This window comes from Vanessa cardui, chromosome 10 (genome assembly GCF_905220365.1).
Source record: "Vanessa cardui chromosome 10, ilVanCard2.1, whole genome shotgun sequence".
Taxonomy (NCBI): Eukaryota; Metazoa; Arthropoda; class Insecta; order Lepidoptera; family Nymphalidae; genus Vanessa; species Vanessa cardui.
The window spans coordinates 10008999-10031508 of record NC_061132.1 but is presented as its reverse complement, the minus strand read 5'-3'; the positions used below and the strand labels follow the sequence as shown (position 1 = coordinate 10031508).

Below are 22510 nucleotides of genomic sequence, written 5' to 3'. Positions count from 1 at the left end.
GTGACTATAGAATACACAAGTAAGCACTTTCCAACATGATAAAAACATTAAAAAATATATTTCTATGTAAATTTTTTCGTAATTTCAATTCAAGGCAAACACATTTGCATGAAGTATCGGTAAATATCTTCTTTTAATTGAAAATATTTCCGTCGATACTCATACTGACAATTTTAACATTGAGTCATCGGCCTCGCGTACAACGCACCTGTAACTCCTAAACTTAAAAAGGTCTCTATATAAAAAAGTATGCAACATAAAAAAAAAAATCTTTAATGTCAATTACCTAAATTTTAAATTCCACATAACATTATTGTTTTAAAAAAAATGTGAGTGAGTAGACAGGTGTAGTAATGCATTTTAAATTATTTGAATTTCGAATTCGAAATAAAAACGGTTACAATTTTATAAATTATCTGTTTACATAATATAAATGAAAAAGTTCTTAATCTGTTTATTTAAAAATATTAAGGTATTAATACGAAAAAAGTCGCAAAATAATTCAAGCGTAATGAACATGTGCTTCGCTATGAGTTAATACGATGTATTTGGTCACAATTAATATTGTAATTGCCCCTCTCACCTTGCAGCGAACAATTCGCTTAATTGGATGAGTTACATACACGACGCCATCTTTAAACTAATCAATGTCATGGTATGTATTAAACAGGATATGTTTATTTTCAGTGAATTCAATAGTATTTTAATTAACAGATGTATATCCTGTTTAATGAGGAATAACTGCTGAGTTCCTTGTCGCCTTTTCTCTGAGGCTTTTAATTTCCGAAATAGTTGTTGCTTTCATATTTACTCGTATAATAATTTTTGAACATTTTTTTTGCATAATCATTTGTACACATTGTTCGTACAGTTTTCACCAAAGATCACGGATTAAGATATCGGAAAAATCATTTACTATAATTTGACGACCTCCGTGGTCGAAATGTGTGTACACTGGTTTTCATTTGCACGCCACTCCGAGGTCCCAGGTTCAATTTCCGGCCGAAGTGATGCAGAAAAAGTTCATTAGTTTTCTATGTTGTCTTAGGTCAGGGTGTTTGTGATAATGTATGTGATGTTCTCCAATATTTATTAATTTAATAGCGCGTACCGCAAAAAACAAGTTATGACTTAGTTATATGTAAAAAAAAATTGTTGGTACTTTATCCCAATTACACCGAAGTATTTCAATTATGCGTCATTTATAATTAATCTCCGAAAAGAATATTTCGATGTCCGTAGAAGCCTACTTGAATAGTTTTTTTTAGTTGATTGATTTGTAATTTATTCATTCATCTTAAATGAAGACTCACTGGCCATTGATAATGTGTTTTCTTTTTTATTTTATTTTTAATTAAAAAGTGATAGTATGCTACCGTTAGCTAAATTTTATCTATGAGTTATTATATTATGTATCTCAGCTATATTTATTTAATAAAAATTACGTCAGTGATATCGAATGTTCATCATATATGATATTTTGTTTCTTATATTTTTTTAGATATAAATTAAAATGTTGTAATACTCGTATATCGTAAAATATATGTATAGTTTAATATAAACCCTATGATCCTTCGGTATATTAGGCGTAATATTTTTTATTTACTAATTTATTACTTAACAATTAAAATTAAACTTTTTACTTTAAAACTAGCGTGTCTTACTGAAAGAAACAAATTTCAAGAAATACGAAGTTCGCTTTTACAGAATAGCACATAGGTTTTATAATGATTCGTATGATAGTCTCACTCATATAGTATCAGGATATAATATCTACATATATGCACTGAGTGTTTTATAATATATATTTTTTTACAAATTATTGATCTTTTTGAAGATAAAATGGGGCATAGGTAATGCACATTTTCCCTTGCGTAATAGACAATAAAATATTTAAAAATAAATTGAAGTCAAAATCTTTCGAGTGAATTGTAAAACTCGACTTGGTGGTAGGGCTTTGTGCAAGCCCGCTGGGTAGGTACCACCCACTCATCAGTTATTCTACAACCGAATAACAGTACTCAGTAATGATGTGTTCCGGTTTGAAGGGTGAGTGAGCCAGTGTAACTACAGGCACAAGGGACATAACATCTTAGTTCCTAAGGTTGGTGGCACATTGATGTAAGGAATAGTTAATATTTCTTACATCGTCATTGTCTATGGGTGATGGCGACCACATACCATCAGGTAGGCCATATGCTCGTTCACCAGCCTATAACATAAAAAAAAATCTGATCGTCAAAAATCATCCACCCATTAAAGACATGTAGTCTGTGGTGTAATATTAATTTATACAACAACTAGCTTTTGCCCGCGACTTCGTTCGCGTGGACTTCAGGTTCGTCCCGTCTAGTCTAGTAATTGCTTAAAATCGCTTCGTAAATAAGTCATTATTTCTCGTACAAAGTAAAGGATAAAAAATGCGCAAAAAATGTGTTTTTTTACGACCTCACATTAGAAACCTCAAAAATTGTAGCCTATGTGTTATTCTGATGTATAAGCTATATTGTGGTAAAGTTTCATTCAAATCCATTCAGTAGTTTTTACGTGAAAGAGTAACAAACATCCATACATCCATACATACAAACTTTCGCCTTTATAATAGTAGTAGGACTAATATGACCAATCGTTATCGTTGTTGAAATCTGGAAGCGTTTAGGCTCTGGCAATATATGTATGTACATACGGACGGTTAGTTTTCACTTGAAGTTTTTCTCTGCGTTAGTATAACTTTGAAATGAGTCACTATAATAATTTATATGTCGTTTCACAGAAGGAAATTGCAGCTGACATAATGTTATAGTGTCGTAAAGTAAAATGTATACTGTTGCGTTTCCTCTGATTGTCTGTCTGCGACAACCTATCTACTAACTGGGCTGTGTCCGGTCAAGGTTGATTCAACAAAAACAAATTAAATTAGTGGAAAATAAGTGTTAAATTAAATTGATATTTATTTGTATTATTGCGCTGTGGTAAATATAGTTATTTCAATATTGCAACATTAAGTTTTGTCAATAAGATATGAACTTTATTCCTTTACTTTTTACAAGTTTGTTATAAATAACAAATAAAATAGGTAAACAAGACTGTTTCATTACTCATACAGGTTCAGTACTCATTTGAGAATTAGGTAAATTTATCAGGAATAATATTCCGCGAAACAGAAGAGGATAATGCTAATAGTTTCCCCTTATATCAAATTTAAGATTACAAAGAAATGTATGAATAATATAAGACTGAATATATCTCTAATTTAATTACAAATACCTCTCTGAACAGATTTTATAGAGCACAAGGGTGGCACAAGTTCCATGAATCACATTGTCCTATAGATTTAACTGCAATGCACAGCCAAATTGCTAACTTCAAGCTGCTACTAAAATTACCACCATAAAAATGACAATAATGAACCGAGGCGGGAAACTTAAAAGGGTACCGATTTTTGTTAATACTTTAAGAAAACTTTTAAGAGTGGATATAAATAAATAAATAATACTAAAAAAACCTTTAGTCGATTTGCATGTAAATGCAAAGATTAATATTCTATATTTTAAAGGCTCATCAAAAACTAAGAAAAAAATTAACACAATTGTAATAATCACGAAATGTACTCTAATTTTTTATTTATCCACGAAGTTGTTAGAACAAAAACTGTGTTAGTAATTCATTATATGTATTGCAATATAAGACAGAAATTTGTTTAAAATTAAATATATATTGCACAAAACATTACCAATAAAATATTAGCACTGATCGTTCCTCGCAGCATCTATTGTAACGTCATTACAAATGGCCCTTAATATTGAATTATACGTTCCCGCAGCGCGCCTGACGCCGACAAATTCAATAGACTCTCGAATAAGGATTTGTTTACAATATTGTATTATAAAATTTGCGAAATTTAATATTGTAATAAAGCAACCAAAACTTCGATAACTCCGACGTAAATGGATTAGAACATAAATATATCGTTGTTGTGTATACGCTTTGCTTGTCAGCGAAAACATATTTAATTATGTCGTTTGTATGTGTCATAAATATATATCGGAATTTAACACGTCAGCGTCCTAACGAAATTTTCCTAATATGTACACTTTGGTAACTTAAGTGGGACTTTCCAGGATTTTAAACTAAAATACTTCGGTTGATTCATATATCAGTATACTAATAACTAATTTTAGGTCCGTTTTGTAACACTTCACACGACTATATACAATGATTATTAAGTCTTGAGCAGTAAAAAAGAAATATTTGTATCTACGTGTAACTGCTTTGTTACACTCATTACGGGTAATGATCAACAATTGTTCTGTGTGGGGTCTCTCTAACCTTGGTCCACAGAGCACGTTAAACTATTCCGGTTATTACCAAACAGCGGTATGACTACCGCTTGTGAAGTATAATCTGTGCCAGTGAGATGACACTGAGCAAGTGTCTATGACGGTGATCTCCTTATCTCAGATTGAGCAAATGATTGGAAATGCAAATTTATGCATATAGATATTGTCATTAGATTAAAATAACATTAATTGCTATGTCATAAAAACTGACGTTATTTTCTCATCTTTCGGTCCAGTTCCTTAGAATTATTACAAATTGCTATCTCCTTCAAATACTGGTAACACAGTTTTGTATAGTCTGTATAAAATTCGTACAAGCAAAACGGCTCCGTAAACTTTTCTCTTTTGTATGTGAACAGATTTTCTTTTCTTTTTTGGAAGCTACTAACGAGCTAAGGTGTGATAAAAAACACAAAATTCATCGCAATGTTTTTATATTTTTTTTAATATTGAGTACGATTCAGGCAAACACGGAATAGTATAGATAAAAAAAATATATTTACGTATAAATCAAATTCACGGTAAACCAAATTCCGAGCAACTCAATGATCTTTCAAGACTAAGCCTAAATTATGGGAATTGTGCAGGTGTTGCTAGCTTAAATTTAACAAACTATGATGAAATTAATATCTGAAATACGGCAACAGGTATACTAAAAGTGAATAACAGAATTCTAATCTTGACAATCAGTTTAAATACAAATTAATGGTTCGATTTGCTGAAATTGTCATCCGTTTTGCAATTTTGAGTTTGAATGTATATTTTAGAATTTAGAACATTAACAATGTTTTGATTGCAACCATTGCAATATTTCTAGCGATCTTGATAATAATAATATTAATTGTTTAATGATGGCCATTGACACACTCTTTAAACATAAAGTGTTAAAATGCTATTTTATTTATGATACTTTTTAAAATTATTTTGTTTTGATGATACAACACGTATCATTTGAAGTTCTTAGGATTGAATACGGGCCAACAGAAGTCTTATAAATGTATGAATGTCAACAAAAAAAACTACTATATTTTTAAGATTTATCACTCTTGAAGCGATTACAATATATTTCCTATTGTTAGATAAAAATCGCCTTTAAAGATGACGTCAAAATTGTTAGAACTATCTGCTTCGTGAAAATACCAAAAAAGTTATTATTATAGCCTAAGTTGCTCTTTATTACATCAGCTATCTGGCAGTGAAAGTCCCGTCAAAATCGGTCCAGAGAATATTCGGAACAGACACACAAAAATTGTGAAAAATATTATTTTGGTATATATACTAAGTATACAAATATGCATTCAGTAAGAAGCGGTACACACAGACAATCCAATTGTATTATATATATAGTTTAGCTCTATAACATGGCATATACTCCTATCAACCATTTACGAGCCATCAGTTATTTGTCAGTTATTAGCAACAATAACAGCTTTGAAGACCTTACAGTCCATGCTAGACCTAGGTCATTTCGAGTTTCCCTATTGTTCTTCAAGCTAGGCGCCACAGCGGTTTGTGGCTAACTAAGGACATAGGTCAAATCTGTCGTGGGAACGCTCGCCAATTATATAAGGTCACGGGTTTATCTCGCGTTTGCGACAAAACGTGCCGACATGGGGTGACCATGATGTAAAAAAACGCGTTTTTTAGATTGTTTTTATATTATAATTATACTATCGACCCGCCCCGACTCCGCACGGGTAAAACGGTTTAAAGATCTAAGCATACATAGAGATAGACAGCAGTAAGCGACCTTGTTTTATACCATGATATTTACATTAAACTGTTAAGTATCTGCGCAACATTTAGAATTTCTTCAATAAAAACATTGCCTGTTCCTTTTAGGCTATTGACCCGGAGATTCTCACCATAAATCAAAATGGTTTTATGTACTTCTTTGTTTATAAATTATACTTCATCAAATAATATTTGCTTCGCGCGGTTTCCCCTCATTAAATGTTTTTGCTACAACCCCACGAATGTGCGCGTGATACTACATAGCCGATATACTTTGTCAAAATATTTTATGGACTTGAACTGGAGATCATTAGATTAGGGCAAAAAGAAACGAATATATAATAAAGTCGAATGAAGCGAGTCAATCTCAAACATATAATTACTGTGAATATTATAAAAATTGCTAGTGAAGGTACTCTATTGAACGCTAAGTCGTAGTAAGACAAGTTATTCTAGACGTTTTAATGACATTATAAGGCGTTATCTTAATCTAAGACGAAGTGAGCCATATGGCTGTTGAATTGATTGAGATTTGATAATGTTGATTGATTTGATAGGTTGCTGTAATCGTTTGACGTTATGAGAAACATTCAACACAATTAACGATACCATGATATTATATTTAAGTCATCTATATCAAGTCGTATAGTTTGTTCAATTATTGGATTACAACGAAAGTTTTAGATTTTAATGATTTTATTTCATTAAGTATAGAAAAATATCTCATAAATGGACCCTTAATGGTGATCACAACTACAGATAGACATGGGCAACTGAGAATTATTGGCTATTCTTTACATTGCAATTGATCCGAAAACCATTGGATCGCAGAAGTTATACCCCTTGTTGTTACAGCTACTACTAGAACGCAACCATACTATGATATGTTATTTATATAGAGTTATAATTTTTGAAAAGGGCTCATCACTCTCTCTAACTTACATAGATATTAAAGCCTAACTACTAAAATTAAAAAAGAGTAGTCTATTCCTTATATCTAGTATTATCTAATAACTATTTAAGTTTTAATTTTATTCTTATTCTAAGCTTATATTTTATTAAAGCTGGATTCCTATTATATGCAAATGTATGGTAACAGTCGCGCAATCTCAACGATCACGACCCACCGGCGGCGGTCTACAAAGTAATTGTGACGCGCCCGATGCGCCGGCGCACGCTCCTCAGGGCTGATAAAATACTTGTTACATTAATAATGTTTATTTTTAAAAATATATTTTATTTTTAATTTTAAATAACCTTATTTATTAAATTGTTATTATAGAATCCAGTTTGTATTTTTGTTTTGGAATTCTAGTCTTAGACGAAAATCTAAAAAAAGAGATTATTCTTTTGCAATAAAATGTTATGCCAGATTCTTGGCTGAACATTAACATTATATGATACGTTTCAATGGAGCTCTGACACTCAGTGGAAATATTACATATATAGATCTTTAAGGAAGTTATTTGGTTAAAATCCAAGCATCCAATATATCTTATAAGTTATAATATACTTATGCACGATTTAAACACATAAAAGTGCATACGATGCATATTTGTCAAAGGATATAATGACAGCCCTAATCCTAATGCCTTTATTATTCAGTTAGGCAATCCGTGACGTTTATGTCGATAATCGTTTATCGATTAATTAGTTTGCACATCACTGCTTTATACGCTCGTGCGATTAGATACAAAATATGCACATATTTAGCACCTTGTCGCGCTTACCTATCACAATATTATCTTGCTCAATGAAATGAATTCGTTTAGTTTTTATGAGTATATATAAAATTTATGTCTTAACTGACCATCTTGAGGCATCTTAAATGAATCAAATATAGTGAGAATATCTCTCAAATATCTATTACTCACATTTAACTCGTTCATACTATACTATAGCCCTCTTCTGACTCTTAATCTTATTTATAACTAGCACGATGTTTTTTTTTTTTCAAAAATTAGTTGTTAAAAATGATAAACTTGCATCTACTAAATTCGTATAATCGAGATATGTACGGGCGGCATGTATGTATATTTGACGTTTACGGGTGCGTTCAGAAAGTACTTAGACTAAAATAATAATTTCGGCAGACTTAATGGAAACTTATAACCAAATCGTCGTTGCTACTGCAAAAGTCGCTTTGTATCTTTTTCATATTTTATTATTGCTGTGTCGCTTAAGTCGTTATTTCAATAAATGGAAATATCGATGCATGAATATCGCATAGCTAAATTTGTAAACTTTTAAACTCTAGAAGTAATGATAAAACTGTTTATACAGTTTATGGGTATTGAAATAATTATTAATATGGTGTAACAATCGAAAAATATAAACGAATTTTGCAGGACCAACGAAGAAAATTATAGATCAACGTTATGAAAAGGTTGTATGTTATATGAAAAGTAAAGCATTAATCGTAATTTTAAATTTTAAGTTAAGTTATTCTACCGCCAAATAACAGTAGGTACTCAGTATTGTTGTGTTCCGGTTTGAAGGGTGAGTGAGCCAGTGTAACTACAGGCACAAGCGACATAACATCTTAGTTCCCAAGGCTGGTGGCACATTGACGATGTAAGGATAGTTAATATTTCTTACAGCGTCATTGTCTATGGATTATGGTGACCACTTACCATGAGGTGGCCCATATGCTCGTCCGCCAACCTATACCATAAAAAAAAATTATTTAACCGAGCGAAACCGCATTTTAGACTAGTAGGTACATATATATAATTTAGCTTAAGCAATAATATGTCGTTATATTATTTGTTTAACATATAAACTATGTTAGATTTATATTCTACGAATGGAATGCCGTTTAAGTATATCGCGGAAAAACAGTCTATACAAAAAATACAAAAATCGATACATTTCAGACAATTCTAGATCATTTTAGAACCGGTATATGACAATGGATTTTTTCCTTATAATAGGAATAAATATTTCTTCGTATCGATTTAATGCCTACGCTTATTTCTAGCTTGTACGATCTATGATACCGGATTCGAATGGATATTTGAAATTTAATTACAAAAATTGTATTTTTTTCATATGCACACTTCTAGTAATTTTTTTTAAGTAATTTATTTATATATTTAATGTTTATGATTGCTTCCGTTAAACCTATTTTTTTAATTTGGTTGTAGAATGTCGTGGTTTATTTTTTTTTTAAATCCGCATACCTTTAAAAAATATTTTCTGTGTTAAAACATCTGTACAAAATGCTAGTGTTTTATAACCTAAAAGCGTAAATGACTGAATAACTGGTTACGTTTATCGATAAGCATTGTGTTTTTATATAAAACTGTGTTTATCATTCATAGGTCAATGACATTAGATTGAAGCGAAAAGATGATACTGGCTACGTATTTTAAAAGTTCAAACAGATGCGATGGTGGTGTAATGGTCAGCATAGTTGCCTTCCAAGCAGTTGATCCGGGTTCGATTCCCGGCTATCGCACACTTTTTTGTTTCATATTTTTCAATTTTTTATTTATTTTTTGTAGTCATACTTATTTTAAATATCTATTTGTTACACTCTGTGTTTAAAATTTTAAAAAAAATCCGAAGTAAATATTTAATGAAGTGTAATAATACACAGAAGAGTTATTAATTTTTAATGACTTAAAAAAAGATTCTCAATTTTTATGTATAATATCAAGTTTATTGTTTAGGAATACATTTTGTTGAGGTTATTTTGCGAGGCTGATTTTATACTCCTTTTTTTTAAAAAGTATATTCAATTTTAAATTATTTATTTAATAAGTATATATTTAACTAAGTTCCCTTAGAAATAATTACAAATCGTTTAAAATTTATGTTAAATTTAAAGCTAACAACAAGCTTATGAAAATTTTACTTTGGTATTGTTTGGAATTTTACAAAATAGTCGGTCTATGGTCTAAGGTCACGCATCAATACTCGGTTTACTTATTTTTAGCAATGAAAGAAATTAAACTACCCATAAATTTCTTTTATACTAATAGCAATCGATGTATTAATCCTCGAACAATGTCAAATGAGTATCCATTTGACATTTCGCAAGGATCTATGTCAGTTCCGTTTCCGGTGCACTCGCTGTGTCAACCTTGATACAAGTACTAAGATAAAACTTTGACGAGCAATAACTTGTTGGACCTTCACGATTACATTATATTATCGTAACTACTCTTAATGTAAAAATGTAATATAACTGTAACACAATCCGTCTGTAATTTGCACACGAATTATATTGAAATTAATTACATTAAATAAATATACTTAATTTAATGTACACGGATATATTATAATATTTTTATTGGTATTAGATTGACATTTTCGAATATAAATTATCTGTATAGTTTTGCATCTGTCATCTCAAGTGACACACGTCGTGAAAGCGCGGGAAAATGAAAATATATAAATTGGCGCGCGTTGAAATTGGCGTGTGAGCACAGCAAGCTAATTTTTAAATATATGATCTATTAAATGTAATTGGTAAATTGACCTTGTATACGAACTTTAATTAAAATTGTGAGGAAATCTGCATGTGTCTAATTTAAATGAAATTATGATATATGCGTTTTTACCACTTTAAACGGCCGAGGTAGAGAGGGCTTCAAACCTTATTTTTTTGAAATGGAGGTAGACTACCTCCATTTTGCCTGGCGATTTACAAGCGGTTTATTTTATACATAAGTATAAAATTACATTATCATATTCTGATAAAGGGTTATTATCAATTTTGCTAACCAGAATAAAAATCTTTAACTATAAAGTCGGAGTTGAGAATTGTTCGGAGTTTCCACGTACAAACATACGTATGTTCATATTGTAATAAAAATGTCGTCATATTTTAAGTCTCAAGACTTCAATTTAAAATTTAGGGAATTTTATAAAAGAAACTTGTTATAATATCGAAATATGTTGTCGTAATTTGCATATAAAATACTAGCATCTGGCTCTGACTTTGCACGTATAATAGTATTCGAAATCAATGAATGTATATTTTTTTCTACTCCGTATCTTCTGATCTAATGTTTTGGTTTTAAGCGATATCGTCAATCTTGATATTTTTAAAAGTTTAATATTAGTCGTGAAAATATATGATATATATGTTAGTGTAAAAACTTGAGTGAGTGGAGTGAGTTTGCGTAAATATATTAAATTATAAACTAACATATTAAACATTTGTCTTTATCATACAGTACTCGTAACGAGTTCCATGACACGTCAAAAAAGATAATGAATTAACAAAAGTACAACGAATCGTCGAACGCAGCGTGACAATTTTTTGTAGCCAAGAAGAAAGATTTTGATAAGAAGCTCCTTGACAGGGGTCAGGAGCCAAAAACAGGCAGAATGTCAGAAAGACTAATTTAATATTATAATTACGAGACCATGGTCGTGTCGGTTGTTAAACCTTTAACGTAACGCAAGGACCGTACAAACACGTAAACAATTTCCTGCTGACAGCGATAAATGCGAAAATTTAGATGTAATTAAAGTACCACGTGACCTGGAAGCCATCAAGTGTCGTGCGCAGGCGCGAGACCTGCCATATAAGGGCTGGAGCGCGCCGCCCCGTGCCACTCGAGGTCGAACGCTCGACAAGGTCACAGGCCTTCCTCGTCGTCAACAGGGGTGACTGACTCATAAAAATTCACACTTCAACAGATTTACGGTTTTGATAAGACGCGGAAGAACCCTTAATTTGACTTTACCGTGATGAATGAAACGTATTAAAGCGACGACATCGCATAAACGGAATTTATTTAGCCGTTTTTGGTGTTTAAGAACACTTATCGGGAGTTCGATCAACGATAATAAATGTATAAAAACAATTTTATAAATTTAATCAACCATTTGTCATTCTTGCTTATCGACGCAGATTGCGAATGGCTGCCTCCATAAAATATGTAGGATCATGATTAAAATATGAGACGAGAACGATGTTTAATAAACAACTCGCCGTGACCAGTAAATAGATACATACGTAAACCCGGATGTAGTTAGTCAGTTGCCGAGAAAATAAATAAAAATGCTCTACTACTGTGTCCCGTGGAATCGAGACATGGTGTAACTCAAACTCTTCCTGAATAGGCGGTATTTATGTTATGATCCACCATTTTGATGATGCCAAGAAGGTTGCATTAGGCAATAAAACGCAAAATACCTAACCTCTAAGCTTACTACAACTAATAAAACTGAGCGTCATAAATGATGATAACAAATTTAGAATGGTTTCGAAAAACAGCAAATTGATATGATATGAAACGATAATTTTTAATTGTCATAAATATATTGCTGTTTTTGCTGAGTGACATATCGTATTTCCAAGGCAGACTTTTCACACTTATTTCCATAAGCACTCTCAACGTTCAGTCGAACTGCCGCTGAAGGTTTTACGATGTAATTAAATAATTTTATCATGAAACCTGAATTTTATGACAGAAACTCAAGGCCGCGTTGTACCAAGCCATCAGACCTGAAAGAAGTCAAAAATTATAAAATGATTTCAATAGGAAACTTCAAAACCGATTCCTTCGGTAATGGGGTTTCGAAGGAACTTTAGATAGCCTCGTTGCAAGTCCCCTGACCATTTAGGGCCGGTATTGGCATTGCCTTGAGATGGAATCTTGATGATTATGACCATTAGTCGATTATACCTCGCCGTATTAGGCGATTCCGTATTTGTTTCAACGCCTATTTGTCGTGTTGAATTTAATTGAACCGACCGACTTCCTGGTGCTAATAATATCTTTGGGTCTGGACGTAGTGTCTATATATAGACAACTTGATCAGGTATTAAGAAAGATTTTCAATGGACAGTTCCAGGGGGCATGATCTATTAACTTATAACTTTACGATACTTTCATGATTGTATTCTTGTACAACTTGGACCGATCTATATGACAAAAATAAACCTTAGCTGAATCGTCATTGGCGAAAATATTCCTTTCAAGTCTAGGTTTCTTATGTTACTTTTTTGATGCAGTAAAATTTTCATGATTATTTTAAAGCTTTTATTGATTTCAAGATCATGATGATCATGATGAATGACATGACTTTTCTCACGGGACAAATCAGATTTATGTGATATTCACATGATTTATTTATCCTTTTGTCATACGTTGTATCTGATGCTATTGTTCAATTGACTCCTCAAAATAAATGATACATCTAATCAATATAAAGTTTATACACAACCTTAAAACAATTCAATAACAAATATGGTTTTATTGTGTATCGGCTTTAAAAGCCAGTCTAGTATTACAGTATCTTCAGAAATATTAACTTTTCACCACTATTCGTTGATCCAGCGTATTCAGTTGATGCGTTCAGAATTAAATCGATATATTTTAGATAAATCAGCTAAATGCTTAAATGTAATACAGCAAATAGAAAATCAATATCGCCGCTTATATGTTTATAAAACCCGTAGCTTAACATGTATTGTTTTTTTTTCAGCGATATCACAGCACTTACTCTGTTATTCGTTTTTTATTTGCATTTTTTCTAAAGATACTTAAAGCGCTTTAAGTGCTTAACGTTAAACGAAAATTTCCAGAACACCTTATAATTAGAATCATTGGATACATATGTAGGTTTAATATAGTTATATAATATGACGTATTAAGATTGGAATATTACAAACAAATTAACACTCATTTACATATTCTCTGGTGTTGTTAATTGTATCGTTTTGTAATCGAGACACGTGCTCGAGTAAGTGCTGTGATAACTTCCTCATTTAACACAAATAGGGTAACCATGATTTATATAAAAACATAGTACAATTCCTAATTAACAAGAAGAAGAAATGGAAATTATAATTACCTAAATAAAAAAATGTTTTATGTATCGCATGAGCAGATTGTAAGATACCATAAATTTCAACGCCTAAGAAATTATTTTTTTTTTTGCAGTTGTATTGTTACGAATTAGTAAATAGATTAATGAATTTAATTCAATATAAGTAGGACAACATTTTGTGTCAGTCTTGTCAGTTTCAGTCAGTGTCGAGACTTGTCCTGAGTATTTTCTATGAAAATGTAGACACATTACAATGAAAGCTATTTTTCTTTTTTAATTGTGCTTACCACTGAATTGATTAAACCGATATTGATACCTCGACTTAATGCAGTTTATTTAATTTTATTACAAGACAAGCGTCTAGACTTCGGAATGTTAATTTTATAAATATATTTTTTTATATATCTCAAGGAGGGTAATGAACGTAAAAAATTGATTGTTTTTATTGACAAAATATAAAATCATAATTATTATAATATATGCAATATATTTAAATTGTCGTTCTATTTTTAAATACAAGAAAGAATTTTTGGTTGGTCGGTCGTTTGGGGAGGTACCACTACACGTATTCTTCTGTCTAACTGCAATACTTACTATCCTCTTATAACCTGGGTGCCTTTAAACAAGGCGTGAAGAGGAATTGCGGGCTGGCATGGTGAGGGTGACTAGTGCAGCACATTCCTACTGACTACTGGTCGTCTTCAATAAAAATAAACATTATAAACGTTACGTACATTTAGAGTGTAGGTATTCGACATTTCCCAACTCCAAGAGTCCGCTGACATCAGCATTTGGAATTATTTTGCGTTACTGAGATATAGGGGTCTCGACTGACCGACAGACGGACAAAGGTCTTATAATTTTCCTCTAGAGGTACGGAACCCCAAACGTGCTACTTCAAAGTGTTACATATTCATTTAAGTGGTATAGATGGTAATTACATTTGTAGCAATTCTCTGGTAATGTTTCAATTCAATTAGATGTAATGGAAAGATAAAAACAAGTAAGTACTAAGTCTAAGGAAAATGTATTCAGTGTGTGCGTGTCATGCATACATAGATAATAACATTATTATGTGTATTTATGAAACATTTATTTTTATTTTGAATTGAAAGTAAATCTGTCTGTTTTTCTGACGCTCTTTTAAGACTAAGCCGCCGAACCGAATTTGATGAAATTTGGTATGAAGAAAACTTGATTTCCAAGAAATGACATAGGCTACTTTTTTGCCTAATATATGAACCAACACCCTAAATAATAATAAATGTCAACTACAAACATCATAATATCGGAACGGTACGGTCAGCAGGCACATCGTTTTAGTTATTTATAATTATAAAAAAAATTGTCAATGAAAGTTTTATGTTAGGTATAAAATATTGACTGGTACGATTTATTTTAAGTGTTATCATTACATAGTATAAAACAAAGTCGCTTACTACTGTCTGTCCCTATGTATGTTTCTTTAAAATTACGCAAAGGAGTTGTATGCGTTTTTTTTTTAATAGATAGAGTGATTTAAGAGGAAAGTTTTTTTATGTAATACATGGACAATATAGTAAAGAAACAAGAAATAATACTGTAGTATATCTAGTATCACCATTGCATCCGTGCGAAGCTGGTGTGGTTTAATAGTTAATAGTAATATAATTTGTCATTAAAAAAACCTCTTACAAAAAACGATCATTACTGAAATCTGTTCTGATCCTCCTATAATGTGAGGTTAATGCATTATATCTTCTACTTTTGTAGAATAAATTACCTAATTAATTATAAAACAAATAATAGTATGATAATAAGCTTGGAAATAATCGATCGACCTTGAACCGACATGACAGGTCATCGACCTTAGCTGGTTTTGGCGGCTGTCGAACTTTCCGTGCGATACTGTTTACATAACCGATGACATTTCGTCGTAAAGATTGTAATAAAAGTTTTACGTAGATAAATCGTCTGCTATAGATATAAAAACTAGTAGTCGCCCACTGCTGCACTCGTGTTTTAGGGTGGTGATCATAAGTTAGGCAAAAAGCCTAAGCCCTTTCATGGAGTTCAAATTGCTTTAGGTATACCGAATTTCATCAAAATCGATTCAGCGTTTTGGTCGTGAAATAGCGACAGAGAGTCATACAGATACAGATTTGCTTTCATATTTATAATTACCTAAAGTCATGATCGAAATATAAGTGGTATAAATTTTATACACTACTTGGGAAGTTAGTTCCTCTCTATATAATTCGTTTTAAATGTTTCTCGTCGAATTCTCACTAAAACCTCTGCAGTGATTCAAGATATATTCACTAATTGACCCATACAGTTATTCTTTTGTAAAGTATATGAAAATATATGTCCCTGCGATTGAATGTAAACGGCCTACGCAATAACTTCCCAATAACAGGAATTTATAAGCACAATATAATTAATCAGTCAGCTTCTACATATAGCATACTGCATACAACCTGTAGATATTTATTAAAATAATTTATTTGCAGTTAAGTTAAAACTTTTCCTAGTAACACTTCCGATATGAGATTATCTATATTTTTCCAAGATACTACGATAATGGTACAATAAAAACACTACCGAACATTAGGCTTTAAAATGTTATGCTTTGTCAGGCATTAAATTTCTAATTTAAAAAAAAAAGTTAGTTTGCGTTCCAATTGTGGGACGTCATTAAAATTCGAATAGTTCGAACGAGATTCGAACGTAAGACGCCATATTTAGGTAAAAACGAAATAAATAACAATATTTAAATATTAGATTATCTGTAACGAATCAATTTAACCGTTAAACTAAATTCACGCTTAACGTTTATTATATGAAAACATTGTAACCGGCCTTGAGGGTTGGTTCGCGGTTAGTATTGTACTAGTTACAATTTCAATGTGTCTTTTTGAATATCTATCCTTGTTTTGTAATATCTTAGATACGGAATCAGAATAAGGATTTTATAATTTATGTTTCGTTCGTTTAAATTTAGAATATGGACATTTATAGAAGTAACAAATTCTGTTTTCGATGTATTTCTGAGATTCCCATAATTGCTTAGGCGGGCGAATCTACGCTTCTCAATTTTAAATTAAAAAAGACTTAAATAATGGAAAATAACTGATTGAATATTTTCACCAGCTCGTCTCAGTTCGGCTCTTTCATTTCTTACTAATTTTCCGGAAATCTAGTAATTTTATTTAAACGATCAAATAGTAAAAGTATAGGCTATTCGGCAATGCGAAAAATAAATTGTGAATTATTGTAATCACTGTATATTATGAGTTTAAAAATAGTTATTTACTAACGAAACTTGAAAATAATACTTAATTTATCCAAAAATCAATAAAATATCAATAAAAAAAAAAAAAATAATACTTAAATAAAAGTGCATTTTTTCAAACGTATGTCACGTGAAACAAAACGCTCCTGATTGGCTGGGCTTATGATGAACTCACTTTCTTGTAAACCTTGCTTTTCTACTATGTGTACCACAGATTAAAATACAGCAAAGTGACGTCACCGATCCCATTGCAGCGCCATATTGTCCAAGTAGCGTTTTCGCGCGTTATTTAAATATGGAATTTTTAATATGCTATTTTTCGGCAAATATGTACTAGAAATAAAAAAAAAACAACTGTTACTGGGTTCCTTAACCTCTACTAAATAATATAAAGTGGATTTTAAAAACCAGTCAAATAGCCTATTCTACTACGTTTAATGAAAGGAAAATGAATGAAAATATCAAAGCTAAGACTACTGCTAATAATACTGCCATCATGTTTTGCAGTTTAACCTTTGCACTAATAAATCGCCATATTAATTACGTACTTAAATACACGCGCGCATTTATAAATATACCTACATACATAGTAATTTTAAATAGGACAAACAGTAAAAAGTGTTGTAACGATAAAAAACATTGATAATTTTTTTGATAAGTAAAACAAAAATTATTTACAAATTATTTTCTCCAGTACGATCTAATCATAAGTTACTAAATATATTATTAATATAACTATATATTTATTAATATATATTTTTAATTAATTAAAAACAGATAAACAAATGCGCGATTTATGAGTACTGTAAGAAATATTAGGTAACTCTTTTAAGTCAGTTGTGTTTTTACACTGACTTAACGCTAAAATCGGAACGGTAGAGTACTAAGCATTTTTGTTTGGCAGTGGATGTTTTAATCAAAATTTTCGTGCATCTTTGTTTTTTTCAGACTGATATAATTATATATATAACGGAATATTTGTAAAAAGACTTATGATAAATAAATCTTGAATTGAAATTTAAATTCACAACAATATTGTTACAAAACACGAAATCAATATGGAACAATATAATTATTGTTATTTAAGCTTGATATCACATTAGCAACGCCGACCGGCGCCTGCGCATGACGCAACTCAATTATAAATACTATGCATATAAAATTGTCCTGTGATTTGATCAATTATAGCTTGCAAGACATACGACTTATATATCTTATTCTATTATTTCTTCTTATATTCAGGTTCTTGATTGATCATTGAATAATCTTTATTTGAAACTTTCAATGTAGATTAGTATATTATTCTGGATTTGTTACATATTTTAAGTTCTTGTTATACGTATTTATTTTAGTGACACTATTACCATTCACCTCGTTAAAATATGTTAATTTGTGGAGTGCTTTTTTTGCTATACTTTTAAATGAGGCTTATTTTATAAAGCAGACAAATATAATTCAATTTCAATGCAGATAAAACCGCGGGCTACGTTATATACATAATAATTCATTATATGTGAATAGATAATGTCTGAATTGGAAACGATTCTACTTTCTTTGTTAAGAAACAATACGTTAGTGATTATCTGATTATTGGTGACTAGTACTCCGGAATACTCACTAAATAACCAGCAGTACCACTGGCTTTCTTTGGGACCATTAAACAGGGGCTTTTATACCTGGCTAAACTAACGTTTCAGATTGTAAATCTAGATTCTACCCAGTAGAACCGGAAAGATAAGCAGTTACTCTTCTCAGACGATTAAATTACATACGTCTTAATATTAGCTTACCGTGCACTATTATTTTACTGTATACTATTTCCTCTGAAATTTTATCCGATATAATACTTTATCCATTGCATTGATTTATTAATTGTAATTACACAGATTATCTTGTTTTAACGTCATTTTTATTTAACTTTTTTTTAAACATATACAAACTATTTAATGATTTTTTTTCTTAAATAAAAAAAGTTCACGGTTAAGCTATTTTCCTAATTATCTTTTGTTAACGGATATGCATTAATTTTAAACTTATTAATTTTTCACCCAACTGGTAGATTTTACTTTATGTATTAATTTCGTATAGGTAATGTGTCATTTTTATAACAATTTATTTCAAAACAGTAGATTGTCATTATTTAAAGTTGTTATTGTTATCCTTAGGATATATGTCAATGACCTTCGACCGAAATCATGAGGATCGTATAATCAAGGTATTGTCTGCAAACCGAGACAGTATTATGTTTTGAGCATTAACAAGTACTCCAGGTAACTTCATGTTTTCCCAAGCCCTTTCATGCGACCTTTTGTTTCTGCATCAAAGACGAAGGAACAATGAATCCTTACAAATGCTGCAGCAAAACCTAACACTTCCTCGTACAACATTAGCAAGTCTGAATTTTACACAATTGCCTTTGAAAACGCTAGCGACATCTGCGACTTGGAAAAATTCATTCGTGAAATCTCATTGCTTTGACAAAATTCGAACACTATTTTTCGAATTATGAAAGTATAATGGCCATAAACAACAATTACATTTGATATAAAAACTTTTTAAACATTGAATGACCTTGTCAAGTCACAGCTTTCAAAATATCTTTATTATTCTTCTATCAAATTGACAGATATTTGCCCAAATGGGATATAATTCGTGGAACATGGTATAGAAAGTTTATTATGAGTTCGAAAAAAATCGTTAGAGTCAAACCAAATTTGGTATTCATTATTTGTAGCAAATATGGCAGTAAATGGTATCTGTGGCGCCGTGGCTTGAAAATTTATTTCTATTTACTCATATATAGCTGTTATCAGACATTAGTTTAGTTGGTATGAATGATTGACTTGTCTGAAAATACATTTACTGATTTTCTTTATTTGGTAAAGGCCTATAAACTGTTGGAAATTTAAACGAATATTCTTCATCATATCTGATCATATTCCGTTACTTAAAAATAGAATTAGGCATAAATATTTTTTTTACTACCGGCCAGTAATTTATTAGGTACATAAATTAGTAAATATGTACAATAAATCAATATTTAAAGTTTAAGACTACTTTATTAACTATGATATGACTATTGCTGATATGCCATGGCGTAGAATTGGCAGTGTCATTAGTTGTTGATAGATATCTCATGATTATATTTAATTAGTGTTGTAGGTATACAACGATTACGATATTAATTAAAATATTAGATAAAATGGCTTCTTATGAAGTATATAATAATATCTACTTATTCCAAAGTTTACACTATTATAAGGGTGATACTCAAGAGTATTCTGTTCAAATAAACAGATCGTTTGAAGATATAAACACAACTATTCTATATAAACAAAACTATTCTATTTATGTTGAAAGCATTTACGCTTAGTTGGAAATGAAAGACATTAGAGATGCTCTACCAAGCGTCTATGCTATCATTAGAAAATAATTCACATCAATAAATTTTATGTAATTTAATTAATGTACTTTTTTTGTTGCAGCACGCGAACGCTGTCCGTGAATCAGCAAGACTCATCCTTGACTCGCCGGTTCCAGAATCAGAAGATGCTCTGATTCTCGCGAAAGCACTGCGTACCCGACCACCGGTGAACATGCTCCCTGCTGCTAAAGCTGGCACCTTCTTCGCCAGAGACAATTTATCCAACTTCATCGACTGGTGCCGCAAAGCATTGGACATCCTGGAATGTCTCTTATTTGAAACAGACGATTTATGTCTTCGGAAGAACGAGAAGCACGTTGTCTTGTGTCTTCTAGAAGTCGCTAGAAAGGGAGCAGTTCTTGGAATGCCCGCTCCACTGCTCGTTCAAATGGAGAAGCAGATTGAGAGGGAATTAGCCGGTGAAGAGTTGAGACCAGATGATTCAGCGCTGGGCTTAGTGCCGTCAGCACCTCAGCCCCAATTGGTCACGAATGACTTAAGAAGTTTGGACGAGCGCGTCAGAGATTTGGTAGAGAGATGCTCGTGCCCCACCCAATTTCCGATGGTACGGGTTTCGGAGGGAAAATACAGGATTGGAGACACTAGAATGCTGATCTTCGTCAGAGTAAGTTCATGAACCTATATTTTTTAACATTAGTTTTATTAAACAAAATACTAATGAAATTTTTAAATCTTTCGATACTCGTTAAAGAGTATTTAAGTTAAATTGTAAAGTTTTTGAAACTTAAAATTTAAAAAGTTATTTATAAGTTAACATAAATAACACAAGTTTCATACCACATTACATATAAAGTTAAACAGGAAGACAAACTGACATTGATTGAGTTTATTTACTCAACGAGTTATTCTAGATTCTAGATGCTAAGTGAACAGAACAATAATACCTAATTGATAGGATAAATAATGTTTATTGATCTCGCACGATTATCAAACACTTATTTTCATATAAAGTTTTGTCCCTGACTAAGAAGTTATGGCTACATTATATTTTATTTTCGTATGTCAAAATATGGAGGGAGAATTCTGATTGTTCGAAGGATATTTTGTATATGGTATGTTGGTTTTGCACGTGATATTGGCGAAATAATCGATGCCTTTTTGGCACAAAAAAGCCCCCATTTGAATGTTGATATATAGTATTTTTTATATTAATCGATGACATTTTTGATCATATTAGTTGAAAGGTGTATGTATTTGTTATAAAATTGTCGTTGCAGTAAATCTTCTGTATATTTAACCAATAAACGCGGCAAGTTGCGCGACTTAATTTTGTATACGTTTACGTACATACTATGAGCTGAGATGGCGCAGTGGTTAGAACACATCTTAACCGATGATTTCGGGTTCAAACCCAGGCAAGCACCACTATAATTATGTTCTGAATTTGTGTTTATTATTCATCTCGTGCTCGGCCGTGACAGACAACCAAATTTACAGACTGTTACTTTAATTTTTTTACTTTTACGTACATACTTGGCGCTGTGACCTGTCGCGTATCAAAAACGCAATGTAACAATCGCACTCAAATCTGCAGTGTGTTATGGTTCTTAATCGATTTTCATTATTATTGATATATTAAACATAATGCAAGCAGTTGTAATGATTATTAATGATATTCGATACCCGTTTGCTTAGTTTTAAGACTTCAATAAGGTATTGTAGACTAAATAAGGCATAACTGTTTCGTTCGAAATGCTGATCTTAGTTTTCGAAAAGGATTTGCTTTTATTGTAATGTAAATTATATCGTAATGGGACTTTCAACAAAATTTATATATTTTTTTGTTAGAAAAAAAAAGCAAATGTGCCATATTAGGTATAATGTATAAGGAAAAAAGTGGTTTGCAAATGTTTTACATCGTGAGAAAATTACTAAAGTATCTAATATATACAAAAATTTCGTTTGCAAATAGATTAATCAGTT

The 22510-nt window shown here is 31.3% G+C and overlaps 1 protein-coding gene and 1 non-coding gene across 2 annotated transcripts in view; both read left to right on the top strand.

Moving 5' to 3' along the window:
- LOC124532692 (GAS2-like protein pickled eggs) overlaps positions 1-22510 on the top strand; it is a 79480-nt gene that overhangs the window by 48919 nt on the left and 8051 nt on the right. Inside the window, exon 3 of the mRNA XM_047107719.1 lies at positions 20628-21191. Within this exon, the coding sequence (XP_046963675.1) occupies positions 20628-21191 (564 nt within the window). The remainder of the gene's footprint in view (positions 1-20627; positions 21192-22510) is intronic.
- Trnag-ucc lies at positions 9463-9534 on the top strand. Its single transcript has one exon. It is a non-coding gene; the product is annotated as a tRNA-Gly (tRNA).